The sequence below is a fragment of the Nicotiana tabacum genome, chromosome 9 (genome assembly GCF_000715075.1).
Source record: "Nicotiana tabacum cultivar K326 chromosome 9, ASM71507v2, whole genome shotgun sequence".
NCBI lineage: Eukaryota > Viridiplantae > Streptophyta > Magnoliopsida > Solanales > Solanaceae > Nicotiana > Nicotiana tabacum.
This window is the reverse complement of record NC_134088.1, coordinates 113,031,430-113,046,108: the sequence shown is the minus strand read 5'-3', so window position 1 is coordinate 113,046,108 and position 14,679 is coordinate 113,031,430. Positions and strand designations below refer to the sequence as shown.

Genomic DNA, 14,679 nt, shown 5'->3' with positions numbered 1-14,679 from the left:
ATTTAACAAAGTTGGCTACCAAACCAATGAAATTCAACAAAGTTGGCTACCAAACAAAAAAAAATTTCCTTAGGCACGTGCCTATTACTTTGACTATTGAATGAGATGAAACCCATCACAACTAAGATGAAACGTTATATGTTTTAGCCTATTAAATCCACTAGAAAATTTAATAAACAAAAAGGAAAGCAAATGTCGACTTATCCTCCAACTTGATAGTAAGTTAGGACATATCTACTAAGTTGGGACTTGTCAATTTTTGATCCCTATGTTGTTCACTATAGTATTAATTTGTGTTTATGACCATTTTTTCTTCCTTTTATAGGAATCTCTCTCTCCTTTTCCAGTTGTCTAGTCTATAAAGCATCTTGTTATAGTGGAGAGTGGAAAGTAGTGGGGATAACTTTTCTTTTCTCCAAAAAGAAATATTCAATGTCTCTGCATCAGAAGCAGATTCAGGATTTAAATTTAATTGGTTCAACTTTTATGTTTTTTAGTATTGAATGCAATGTATTGTTAAGATTATGGGTTCAAATCTAATACTTATTAAGATATAATATCTTAGTAGGTTTTTATATATAAATCCATAGTTCAGTTGAAGTAGTATCTAAAAAGCTACTTCGGCCCCTGATGTGCACTTGCACTTAAATCAAACGCAATCTCTAGTGTTATCTTGCACGTAATGCTGACTAGTGTTGGATCAAATGTGGAAAGCACAGCTCCTAGGCATGCACAAATTATAGAACATTGTCTTTTCTCTATTAAAAGGGAAGATAATGTTTCCATGCAAATGGTGCACTATTTGTCCTTCATTCTATTTTTATCCTGAAATTTGGCGTTTATGCCTGATCATACAGAGCCTAAACGTTTTTCTTTTTTCAGGTTTGGGCATCATCCAGTTTTGTGGCTTTGTATTTAGAAGCTGACCACTTTTTCAGAATTAAAGCTTGAATTCAAAATTAATATCCAGACCATGGATTTAATTTTTAAAAAGTGATCAACTTCTAAATACGGCCATGCAAAATTGCAAACCCAGTGATTTGACGTGAACCCAAAAGACGTTGAGCGTCAACTATACGCTAGTAGCAGAGGCAAATCGGGTTCAAAAGTTTGAGTTTATTTTTATATACGATATAGACTACGGATCTTTAGGTCGGCCTCGGGCTAGTAGTTAATATAGATAGACATGTGCCATTGAAAGATTTCAGAATAAAATTTCCCTCGTCCATCCATTTTTAACAAACAAGGCAGCGTTTCAATATAGGATTCAACAATTTGAGACAACTAAAAGACCAATTGTTAATTACCTGTGCATAAGAGCACCGACACTTGTTGCAAGTTGCCAAATGCAATAAAGAATCATCTCTGTTCTTGATAAATAAATACTTGTAACAAAATACAGATGAATACATCTATTCTCTGCTCTTCTACATTTCACTCTTTCAAAAACCAATACGATCAGGACCCGTGAACCTAAGAAAACAGATCTGGGATTGAAAATAAAGAAGAACACAAGAAAAGAAGATGGATTCTGGTTTTTTTAAATAAAAATAAAAAAACAGTAATTACACGCATCAAATTGCAGTTGGCAAAAGAAAACTGTATCATGGTATCAACAGAACCGCTGAGGACGTACTGTAGTGCTGCATGGTATCTATAATGACATTGCAGCAATTGGAGAGAGGAAATACCAATGTCACCAGCGTGTCTTCCATATAGTGTGATTGCCTGCATTAGCAATTAATGTTAGTAATGAGAATTGTTTAGTTCAGACTTGGCTAAAAGTATTACAAAATCAAGAACAAGTAAACATCAACTCTGAACATGCCAAGCCTGACTATATCACCCAGAAATTCTAGTCAAGATGCATCTGTTTAGGCTTTAGCAATTCATATAAGTTAGTCATTGCTTAACCTTATAGACTATTCAACTGTAGTTTCCCCTCTCGTGTCATTAAATTTCATTAGGCCAAACTGAAATTACTTTTTGGAGGTGGGGTGGGGGTCCTGGAAAAGAAGGAAAAGACGGATACGAGTAGAAGGATGGCACATCTAAGACTAAAAGCCAAAAGATCTGGTATTCTTCTAGATTACCTGTTTCCTCTTTTGGTTATACTTAATTTGAGGATTCAAGGATTCTCTGTCCTCTACTCCCGTATTCCTTTTTCCATATAGGCCACAATTACTTCAACATTGAACAGGAAAAAGACATGAATGTTTATCCATCAGGCCAAAGACAATAAGCCCCTTAAGCAAAATAGTATTCTTTTATGGAGGAGCAAAAAAGGTATCTATAATGGATCTCTCATAAAAATTCTCAAACATTCAAGTAATACCTTGTAAATGTCAAGCTACACCACTATCTGAAGGGTAACTCCCTAATACTCGCAAAAAGGTTGCAAATTCCTGCAAGGGAAAAAAACAATTCTCGTTCAGTGTTCTCGACTATCCACTAGTGGATTCGGGTTTTTTCTTTTTAAACTATTATAAAATGAGGAGGAAGGGGAGGAGGAAATGGGAGAAGGGAATAGGAATACTCTATGGAAAATTGAACCCCCACCTACACAGGGCGGGTTTGGGTAGCCCGCAAGTGAGCTACCCTGAATCACCTTATATACACTTGTCTTCGACAACTCTTTTGAGTGGTATTACTTTGCTCCTTCCTGTATGATGACCAATAAATACTACAACATCAAGTATGTCTAAGAAATACCTTGAGATGTCCCAAAGCATTTTGAGCCCTTTGGTCAGCCATAGATGCTTCGAAATCCACATAGAAAAGGTAAGGGAAGTATCTGCATAAGCATGCCGCACACAATTAGGAAGTTCACAACAGCAATGCAATAACATTGTAACTAAATGTTCTTCTGATCATAAGATGGTACTAGCATTTAGAAACTGCAAAAGTAGAGGGAAGACTTGTATGATGCATACTTTGGAAACCCATCTGTACTATCATCAAGCACCCGCAAAGCCTGCTTTTGCAGCGGACGACTCTCAATCTGAGCCAAAATTTAAAGCAGAACAGCCAAAAAAAATTGAGTTAGTATATCTTACCTGTGGCCTGAGAAATAACAGAGTATTTTCAGCTGAGCTAAACTAACCTTAGTAAGATTGATATTTCGCATAGCAAAAACAGCAAGTGCCTTGAAAAGCACCCCAGGGCCTTCATCGAGCGAAAAGACCACACTTGTCTGTCACGATCAGTAGATAAGCACAATCCACAGAATTAGGTGAGAGTAACTTTGAAGAGAAAAAACATATGAATTCAGTTATACAGTATTTGCTCCACATTTGAAGAGTTGGTAAACTGCAGGACTAACCTTGAATGGTTTATCAGTACCAGGAATAATGGGTTCCCTAGCCAGCATAAGGAAGCGTGTGACATTATCAGAGTCATCCTAAAAGAAAGATACATCAGAGAACTGACTAATGAATAAAATGTTGTCGACAGCTAGATTGTTACTCCAGATCTCTGCATACCTGAATATCTTGTGCAAGCACGTTCAAACCATAGATCCTAGCTGCAGCCAAACTTGCAACTGCCCCTGCATCTTTTAGTTTTTGGAAAGCAATATACTGCAGAAATAATCACAGAAAACATATCACGATTCAAAAATCTCAAGATAGCTGGTTGAATCAATTATAATTTACCAGACCAATTACAGAATCTTCTAAAATCCAAAAGTGCAGAAGTTAGAATCTTGTCTCACCTTGGCTGCACCAGCAGTATCATCCACAGCTTCTCTGACCAACCCCAACTTTGTTAATGTGTTCTCACACTGTGCAAGAGCCTATGTACAACCAGGTTTTCGATAAATAAACATGTGTGTCAAGCATATAAACAATTAGGAAGCAAAAGAAACATGCCTGAGGATGGCTAAGAACTCTTTTCAGGTCTTCAATTTTGACGCCATTGTTAGCCATTAAACAGTGCCGAATTGCAAGTTTGACTTCTCCAACTATATGGAGACGGTGTCTCAGTAAAAGGTCATAATTCCTGTGAATACTCCCTCCTAAAGAGTTTTCTATTGGTAAAACTGCTCTATCAACAAGCCACCTTTCAACAGCCTATCAAACAAGAAAGGAAGGTGAAATCATGGTTTGATTTAATCTATATAGGTGCAAAAGAATGTGAAACTAGCTTCTGCTGCATCTAGAACTTACTGTTCAGAGCCTTTAATATTTTTGAGAATGGTAACATATTATATAATCGTAGCACAAAGGCTGTGCTAAGGCCATATATACATATATCAAAAAGAGCAAAAACCACGGCTATCTTCTATCTCCTACTACAGTGATCCTATGATATCTATCATTGAATCTACATCCTGTACAAAATCTTCCTTACACCAAAAGTGAAACAAAAATAAGCAGTTCATCTTGATCTTCTGTAAGGAGTTGCTGTGTCCTTCAAAACATCTACTATTAATGTTAAGAGTCCTTAATGACCTTACTCTTTAAGAAAATATAAATTAATGACACAAGCCAGCTTAAGAATCTTTAGTGACCTTAGTCTGGCAGGCCCCGGCTATTATGTCTTGCCTAACCGAATTAGTTTAATCGGACAAACTGAAACCACTACACAAGAAATTTCAATCCAACCTAAGGCTTGTAGTACAGATTTTGAGATTTGGTTATCTGTTTCGTTGTACAGCATTAAGAAGATCAGTTAAACCCGCTTGGCCTAACATACCTAAAGGAGAATTGGTACCATTCCTACAATTAAGAGCAAGCAGATAGTCGTTATGATCAGACAATTTATGGCAGTCAATTCTGAAAATGTTGGGATTACTGCCAGATTTTATACGCATACCTACATGCAATAGTCATTTCTATTACTTCTTACAAAACCCAACCGGTTTCCAGCTCAAAATAGATTATGCAAGCAAACATTATAAAATAATTGGCTGATATATGTTCCTCTCCTATTTTCAAAGAAAATAGCTTTCCTGAAGTTACCTCTAGATATTTATAGAAGACACCAATACAGGGTCCTTGATCTAACCCAAGCCCCAACATGGTGGTTTTCGAAAAGCATAAAGAAAGGCAGAGATAGACAAAATCAAAGGAAAAAGTATGGGACGAGCTAGATTATAGAGACATATTATGAACATAAGGGCCTCTTATGAAGTCTTTGGGTGAGCATAGGAAAGCTACAAGAGGATGTAACAGCATTTTTCACATAACAATTCAAGCCAATAAGCTACTTCCAGCATCTTCCAGTATCTCTCAGCTTGGGCAGCTTGTTGATAAATACTTGAAATTTCTTATACAGGTAGACTCATGTTTGACTAACTGATTTCTTCATATCCATATTGAAGAAAATGCAATATTTGAACTATTGGCAACCAGTATGAAAAAAGGAAAAAAGGTTCATCTTTTTTACTGATTAAAAAGAAAAAGAGGTTCCATAATCCCTAACCAAGCCAAAGATTAAGGATACCAGCAAGTTATTGTTGAAGTTAAAGTGGGTCAACATTTCAACACATGGTGCAATAATTTAAACTTTTTTGGTTAATATAGCTAGAATTCAAACATTCATGACATGGAAAATCATAGTAACCACGTCTTATGCTAGGAGCAGAGAAGTCATGAGTTTCCTTCAACATGTTAAATTGATATTAAGTTATCCCTTAGATTGGAATAAGAGTCAACACAAGTAGCAGGATTTGAAATCATGTAATAATAATATGGAGTAATATTGACAATTTCTTAAGTTCTTTTTTTATTTAAGGATATTCAACAACTATCTCAACTAGCTTTCTATTATGTTAGCCTCTGTCTGTGGTACTTGCACCCTTGATAGGGTGTGACCATTCTAATATTATCCAATTTTGTGGCCACTTGCCACACATCCAATACAACACTTTGCATTTCTATGACATTATATGCAGGGTTTAGAGGCAAATATTCACTCCTATGTGACATTGCTTATCTGACAAATCACATCTGCTCTACAGAAATTGTTTATTAATTAGTTAGATATCTTCCTATCAAATAATACCTCATAGCACCCCACTTCAACCATTCTATTTTAATTCTAGAACTGATATAATTAGCACTAGGTTTTTACTTTATCTTTGAAAAATAAATACTCATTAAACAACACAAAGTAACCAATGATGGATAAGTTTACAACCATGGTTAACAGTCATCCGCTCCTACACACAAAGAAATGCATAATTCATTGAGGAAAACAAACTGTTGCCCAAATTGAGTGGAAACCAAAGAAAAACTCACTTCAAAAGCAGTATCAAATTGTTCGCAGGGAACTGCTTCACAGTTTGGATATGCTTTCTCTGCTGCTGATTCACTGTAAGCACCACGCACTCCCTGAAAGATCAATACATAACTAATCAGGAACGTCCAAAGGCAACCTGATTAGCAGAGGCAGATCTAGAATTTGAATTACAAGATGCATAGTCTAATACATATACATATACATATACATGTTGGTAAATTTCTATAGGATTTAAGTTAACATCATCGCTGAACTTTAACATGTGATAGCAGGTTAGTTAACATTTTTACCAGGTTACAAATTAATGCTTATCAAGAGATTTACCTATAATTACCTAATAATTGACCTGATTGTGTAATTTTTTTTACATGTACGGTATATAGCACTTAAACTCATTTCAATATACTTATAAAAACATTTCTAAAAAAATTGAAAAAAGATTATATATACATATAAAATCCATAACCTGATAAGCAACCCGAAGACGAGACCCTTCAGATGCCATATTGCTCAAATCAGCCGATGTTAATGGCCCTAAAATTCATCAATTTCAACATAAAAATCAATACAATTACATTATCAATTAAAACCCTAATTTTATCGAGATTGATCAATTTTAAAAACTGTAACCTACTTGGAAGGGGATTAGGTGAATCCTTAGCATTGTATTCATAAGGATGTTCATCATTGACTTTATTAAGCTCAATTGCTTGACCTTTCTTAATTTCTCCTCCGAATGGGCTGTTGCTTTGGTCGCCGGCACCGTCGGCGCAGGCGTAGATCGAGAGACAACGACGTCGTTTAGGTAACGGAGTGAAGGAGGTGTGAATGAGGGATGAGAGATTTGAGGTGGTTGTTTCGGGAGGGGGGAGGGAGATTTTTGGTGACCTAATGATGGTGGCAGCCATGGTGGTTGTTCACTGTGTGTGTGTGTGTGTGTTTTGTTGCATGAGCGAGATAACCGAGAGCGGGAGAAGAGATGGTGTCAGTGTCACTGTTGATTTGGAACTGTTATTTTTTGTTTTCCAAATTAGTCCCGCTAATTTGGGCATAGGCATTCTAAAGTTGTACTGCTTAGGAATTACTTAGCACGTCGTCACTTCTTCAGGCAGAATTGTGTTAAAAATTTTAGTTTAAAATTTTAAAATAAAATAAATATTGGCCAATCTCTAAATAGTATTTTTAAAAATGGCTATATATACACTTACCCCAAAGTAGAGATTCATAACATTATTACTAGAGCAACATCTCTTTCTATTTTCCCCGCCCTTGCTTGATATAATAAAAAAAAGTTTGACTTCTTGAAACTTTTAATTAGTCGAATCCAAATATGAATAAAAAAGTGTCCTTCAAATTACATGATAAAAATTTTGTACTATTTCATGATGCAATCATTTTTGGAACAAATATTTGCTCTTGCTTTAGGTATACTGCTTTAATAAGTTTGACATTCAAAATGAAGTGCACTTCCAGCATTAGAGAGAAGCATTAAAAAGTCTATACAAGATCAGAAATCTAACCCTTCACTCACTCGAACAAAATCTATTGGCGAAGTGCATAAATAGCCATTCTTACGGATGCTATTTAAGGAATAGTCAATACTTATTTACACCTGAAACTTTGAGCTAAAAATCATAATTTCATGACAATACATGACGTTTTTGTCCGAAAAATTGATCTGGAAAATTAAAATTTATGATGTATTGGCTAATTCCTAAATAACACCCTTTTAGAGTGGCTACCTAGTGTGTCATATCTACAACATCTACTAAGGCCTGATCTTAAATGTTTTAGCTGGATCTAGTCCTATAAACCTTGTATTTGGTAAAAATGGTAGGTCCAATCCATGTCTGAAAACTGGATTCTGTTTTCATTTTGAAGAAGGTGAAAATATACAACCCAGAAGAAAACACCTACTCCTTCTAGCGGGCCAAAATGATTAGTTTTTGTTTCTGGCCTACTATTTCCAGTCTTCATTGACAGCCCAATTTGCTGAATGCTTTCATAGATTCTATTCTCTTCCATTGAAGCTAATCTTAGCATTTTGTTGAAAGTTGTGTGTTTTGACTAGTTTCTGATACAAATGATTTGAAGAATATTTACGTTTATTTTAGTGAAAACCAACACCTTATTTTTTCTTCATTGCCCTTTCTTATTATTAAATAATCTTATTTTATCATTTAGCTTACTTTTTTATATAATAATTCTATCCCGTACCATACTTTTTTTTTGTAATATTACAAGTTTATTTTTCATGTTATTTGTGCATGACATCATAAAACGACGGCAAACAATACAATCTATCCAAATATTATATACATTAAAACAATACAATACAATATAATACGATACGATACGATACATTATGAAATGATAAATAACAACCATCCAAACAAACCGTTTGTTTGGCTAATTATCATTTGCCACATGCTTTGTACTGTTGAATGGAAATATTAAATCCCTACGTCAAATATAGTAGAATCATCCATATTTTTTGTCGTGTAACTATTTTACCACTTGCTAGAACTCAAGAGAAAGTGTGTAGTTGTACATTCCAGTGCAGAACTAATTAATGAATATCAAGAACAGAACCAATGTCAAGTGATGTAGAATCCTTTTGAGAAAAAATGTGAACAACCAAGAATCAGAAGGAAGAAAATAGAATATAACAATACAACAAATTAAAACTGATGCCAATTTGAGTTACAAACCAAACAGAATAAGGCAAAGACAGCCAAACGCCAACCACCTCTTGACCTCAATGACATAAGCTCATTTCTCTTCTGTTCTATGATTTATATCTATACGACGATGACATGAGTCGAACTTTTAAAAAAAAAAAATTAATACAGCCGACTTTAATTTATTGGGGACTCATATATAGTTGTGTTATTGTTTATCTCCCGGTGGGTCCCTATCGCTAGATGACACTTGATTTTGTAATATAATTATCCCACATATGGGTGTTGTTACATTAACTACCGTGTGGACAAACCATAATTGCATTTTGTCTTTAACATAATTTGGATTTAACTATGTTGTTTACTTTAGTGTTGGAATGTTCACAATCAATACTGGATAAAACATGAAGTCCATTTATTAATTCCCCTTGCCTCTCTTTTGCTTGAGGTCTTAAAATAATTAGTACTAGTACTTCTTTCTCGAAGTATACATGTACAAGATTCTGGCATTAAAATACGAAATTCAAGGATTATAGTCCGGAAGAATAGAACTTCTTTTGTAATATTTAGAAAATAAGTGATAAATTTAACTATAGTGTTAACATTGTCCACTTCCAATTAAACATTAACATCTACAAGCATATACTGTTTGGTGTTTGCAGGAAGGATTGTATCTTTTTAAGTATGAGTCTTATTTTTCTTAAGCTATTCCAATTTAGCGCAAATTCTTTACATTTAGGACAATTTCGAAAACTTTAAATGTCTAAGTTATTCCAAATTCAAACTAATTAAATAGCAAATTACAATGTTTGAAAGTTTTGAATTGAAAAAATTTCTGACTCTGCCACTACTACAAGCATTGTCCTGTGTACATGTCTCGCTTTGGAGGCGGACCCATATTTGGTGTAGAGGGACCTGATAACTTTGGCAAAGTTCTGAATATATATATATATGTGTATATATATTCAAAACGTCATATATTTCACTCAAAAGTTAGATGGGGGCATTGGTTGAGCAGTTCGCTCATGTGCTCCTCGCACCTTCAAATCCTAGTTTCGCATCTATCTGGCTTAATACAAGAATATGATAATCTTAAACAAATCAACCTGAGTCTAAGAAGATAATGCAATGATATATTACTAATGTTAGGTTTCATGAATGGGTGTGGATGAGAAATGGAAGAGGTACCTTTTGAATTGTATCTCTTCATCTCACCCTTTCATTGTCTATAAATATAGAGGCTTAGTCTCAATTTTCAAACATGAAAAATCTCAAAACTTCTCCCCTATTTTCTATATTTTTTGTATTGTTTATTGATGGTATGCTATAATCCTGTATTTTAGTCGCTTATTGTACTCTGATTTACTGCACTTTAATTGAGTTGGAGCATTAATCGCTAACATTTTGTACTAATTGTGTGTTTTATATCTTGTAGGATGATTCTGATCTATGTAGATGTTGTGGAATAAATTCATATTATTTTGGAGCTTTGAAATCTAAGTAAAAGCCCAAGGATTAAGTTGGGATCGTGTTCAGAGATCAACAGATTATAGTGGACTTGAAGAACGAAACGAAGAATCGAGCAGGCATACTGCACATTGTCCAGTAAAATGCACATAACTTTTAGCTCAGAATCAGTTTGCGCTCCACAATATATCGTTGGAAAGCTATTTAAAAGAGTTACAACTTTCATGTTTTACACTTTCCCAAATTCCCAACTGATACCACCCAAGTGCGCGACCAAGTGTGCAATCACGCATTGGGCGTGCACTTGGGGCAGAACGGTGTGCAAAATGAGCGACCAAGTGCGCGAGCAAGTCCCTAGGTGTGCGACCGCGCATGTACTGTCCGGGAAGAGTCCTATTTTGCTAAGAAAAGGGTAGTTTCTTCCGTTTTTATTTTGGGGGCGGATTAAATACCCCAAGGAACCACTTTTGACATACCTTAGACCTAAGGAAGCTAAGGAGAAAAGGGAGAAGCAAGAGCACAAGGATTTTATCCTTCCTTCCTCACTCAAGATCCGGGTTTGGATTGTATTTATATTTTTCTATACTTTTATTTCATTTGTGAAGAACTTCTCCGTGTCTATGGAGTAGAACCTTTTGGATTTTGATGGATTTGGTGTATTGATGGTTGTTTGTGGATTATAACTCTATTTATATGTATTTGAATCGTTTTGGGAAGATTAAATTATTGCATCTATGTTCACTTGTTCTTGTAATCGAGAGAGGCATAACTTGTGATATATTTGCACTATATTGTTGGTTGAGTTCATAGATTCTTCTAAGTAATCAAAAGAGGCTAGTTGAATCCTTGATTAAACATAGTTAGGAGGATAATCGAAAGAGGTTCTTCTAAAGACCAATCCATTACGAATTCTTGCATATCTTCGCCGAGTTTAAATTAGTTCATATTGTGAGGTTGAGACTTAATCGAAAAATGAGTTTCTACTAAACAATTGTACTGATAATTAAGTGAATTCGAGAGACTCACTTGAACATTAGAAGTGAATTATCTAGAGTTAGATCCCGAACATTTATCTTGCACCTATCCCATCAACCTATATTTTTTCCCATTGATAACTTACTTGCTTACCTTTATTGTGATTGTTATTAGTCAATAGCTTTAGATTCTTAGTTATTTGTAGTTAGAATTCATATATATCTCCATTGTTGATCCTCCTGGATAATAATCTAGCTAAAAACTACGATAATGCTGTTTAAATCCAATTCCTATGGACACGATATTATACTATACTATCTTTGACTAGCGAGCACAATTTAAGTGTGTATTTTACGCTCGTCAAATTTTGGCGTTGTTGCCAGGGATTGAAAATCAATAGTGTTTGAAGTAGTTTGTAGTGCTAATTCAGGAATTAGCTTTTAATTTTTATTTTTTTATTTTTAGTTTTGTTATGTTAACTTATATTCAAGATTTCTTTTGTTGAAGAAATCTTGAAGAGCATATTCTTGTTATTGAACTCTAAATGATGTGAGAGAGCCACCTCAAGCGTCAAATGTTAGTTTAGAAGAGCTTATGTAGAAGTTCATAAATAAGGTGGAAGAGAGATTTACACACGATGATGAATCCACTAACAACCTAACAATGCAAGTGAATCAATTAGTGAATAGACTTAGCTCGTTTCATTGTGATGGTAAATATATGAAAGAGATATCGCGTGAAAATGAGCCTACCCGAGATGATGAACATATACATAGAGAGTTTTCCACTCTGCAAGAGGACTCTGTTTCAACTGAAATGATTGAAAATGAGGTTTTGGTTTATTATGAACCAATACAAGAAGAGTTCAAACCCCCATCCACCTATCCACAATTATAACTTTTAGTAGAAGAGAATGAGGAACAAATGGTCTTGGACTTACCAAAAGAGTACTCACATGACCTTACTTCTTCATTTTCTTATTCTAACCTTGATCATGAGGATTTTATTTTTGGGGATTTATAGGAATATGCAGGGATTGATCTTGTAGATGAATACAAAAATAAGTTGAGGATAATCCTACAGGAATAATCCACCTCTCAAAATGAGGCCAAGAAAGAAAGAAAGAGCGGGTCTTTCAAAAATCCCTAAAGGACTTTGGCCTGATGAGTTCCATAAAGAATCACGAGGAGCGAAATCGTAAAATGCATTCAGAATTAGGGATGGAGTTCACAAGTTCTCGAAAACGAAAAAAGTTCAGGGGAGTCTTCTTTACCTCTTGCTTTTTATTTGTGTGTCATGGGGACATGCCACAATTTAAAGTGTGGGGTGGGGATGTAAATATGTAATTAACTATTGTATTCGTTTCTTGTGTGTGTTTTCGTTTCTTTTGATTGAAATTTTTAAAGTCGAAAAAAAATTATATTTTCTTTAGATTGTATAATAATTCCCCCTTGGTTTTTCTTTGTGCCGCGGTTATTTTTCAAGGGTTTTATTTGAACCGGGTGTAGTTAGTTTTATTTTTTTTAAGAGTAGGAGATCTTGTGTTGTGATTCTAAATGAAAGCAATATCTCTTGACTTTAGTATGCCTTGAGAATAGTAAGTGCTTTAGTTGTGACGCTTAGGCTCATTTTTTACTCTTGAATAAGCACTTTAAATTGTATGATCTTAACTTTGCTTAACTACTTTTATTAGAGTATATTGATGAGTCCGATCCTAAGTGAGTTATGTGCCATGTGTGTGTATGAGACTTTGTTTATTTTATGCAGTGTAATTGATGTCTAGAACTTGCCCCGTGTGTTTGCAAAGGGAAATAATAGATTTGTTCAGTCTTGGAAGTGATATAGGGTTTTTTTTTGTTGAACCAGCTATATATGTTACCCACCAAACGGTTATGTATCGTAGTTAACCCCGTTGAGCCTGTAATCTCGTTTCTTTGGTAACCATATTACAAGCTGATCTCGTCCAAGTCACACCTCTATTCGTGGTTGTGAAACGGTCGATTGCAATAATAATACCCAACAAGGAGTCGGGATCGAATCCACAGGGAGCTTAGATGGGATTGGTGGTATATATTTGGATAAAGCACGTGAAGTATCTTGGTTGCAATTCCACAAATATGGTTTTGTTTTTACTTCTAAAATTACGTTAAGGATTGCAATTCTAAAGATATAAAACTAGAGAATATTATTTTTGGATGGTTTTTAAATATATAAAAAGTCCTAGGGGTATGACCTTCACCTAGGTGTTTGCCTAACGGGTTGTAAACTTTAAAGCTTGTTTTGTTGGTCGGGGTGTATTATAGCAATCAATACTCAAATACCCACTCAATACCTCTCGGTAAGAGAGTGATTTTGCCCAATTTGGCTTTCTCAAGTCCAAATGGGTATTGAACAAAACAGTTGATAAAATGCTCAAGTCAGATTTTACTATCTCTAGGTTCAACCCTTTAATTGGGACTATCAATCTCTTAATTTTATCTCAAATTCTTGTTAGCCAAGTTTTTCTAGACCAAGTCTCTCTTTCTCAAGTAGAGACCAAGTCAAATAGGCATAAATTAATGCTTGCAACCATTAATTCTACAATTAAAAGCAAGAACAAGGCTAAATAATAAACACCCAATCATAAACAAGTCATAAATCAAATACCCATTAGGTTTACACACTAGGGTTGGGTCACAACCCTAGTTAGAAATCTAGTTACTCATAATGGGTATAGAGGAAGATAGAGAAGAAAAGATGATAAAGCTCATATTGCAAGATTAAAAGATAAAAATTCAGTGTTAAATCACTAAAGCTAGCTAAAGTTGCCTAAAGGGGTAAAGAAAAACGGCTACAGTACTTCCAATACTCCTGTAGATAAGTATATTTCATCAATTTTCAGGAATAAAATTAGACACTTTTGGACTAGAACGAAAGCTAAAAGGCGCTAATAAGTAGTCAAAATTTCCACTTATCAATTCCCCCAAACTTAAGCTTTTGTTTATCCTTAAGCAAACAAGGTAATTCCCACTCATCCGAGGAGAATCAAACACTCATCAATTGGGACCAACAATTAGGGGTAGGCGTCGGTCAGTTCAGTCAGTTATTATGAAAGTACAGTTTGGTTGATCGGTTTTGTAATATTAATAACCAAATCAAACCAAAGTATTTACGGTTCGGTGCAATTTTTTCAAGGTCCGATTCGGTTATTTTCGGTTTAGTTTTTCGGTTATTAACGGTTCAAGATTTTTATATACGATATAGACTACGGATCTTTAGGTCGGCCTCGGGCTAGTAGTTAATATAGATAGACATGTGCCATTGAAAGATTTCA

General features: G+C 34.8%; 1 protein-coding gene across 1 annotated transcript; it reads right to left on the bottom strand.

Annotated features, from left to right (window-relative positions):
* Positions 1 to 1,347: 1,347 nt before the first annotated feature.
* On the bottom strand, positions 1,348 to 7,284 carry LOC107796572 (arogenate dehydratase 2-like). The gene is made up of 12 exons (XM_016619366.2): positions 6,878 to 7,284; positions 6,710 to 6,777; positions 6,243 to 6,335; positions 3,870 to 4,070; positions 3,713 to 3,793; positions 3,483 to 3,578; positions 3,323 to 3,400; positions 3,104 to 3,193; positions 2,934 to 3,001; positions 2,713 to 2,794; positions 2,336 to 2,405; positions 1,348 to 1,728 (listed from the first exon to the last, which is right to left on the bottom strand). Exons 1-11 carry the CDS (start codon positions 7,149 to 7,151, stop codon positions 2,346 to 2,348), a joined length of 1,191 nt encoding a protein of 396 aa, XP_016474852.1. The 5' UTR covers positions 7,152 to 7,284; the 3' UTR covers positions 1,348 to 1,728; positions 2,336 to 2,345.
* Between the last annotated feature and the right edge of the window lie 7,395 nt (positions 7,285 to 14,679).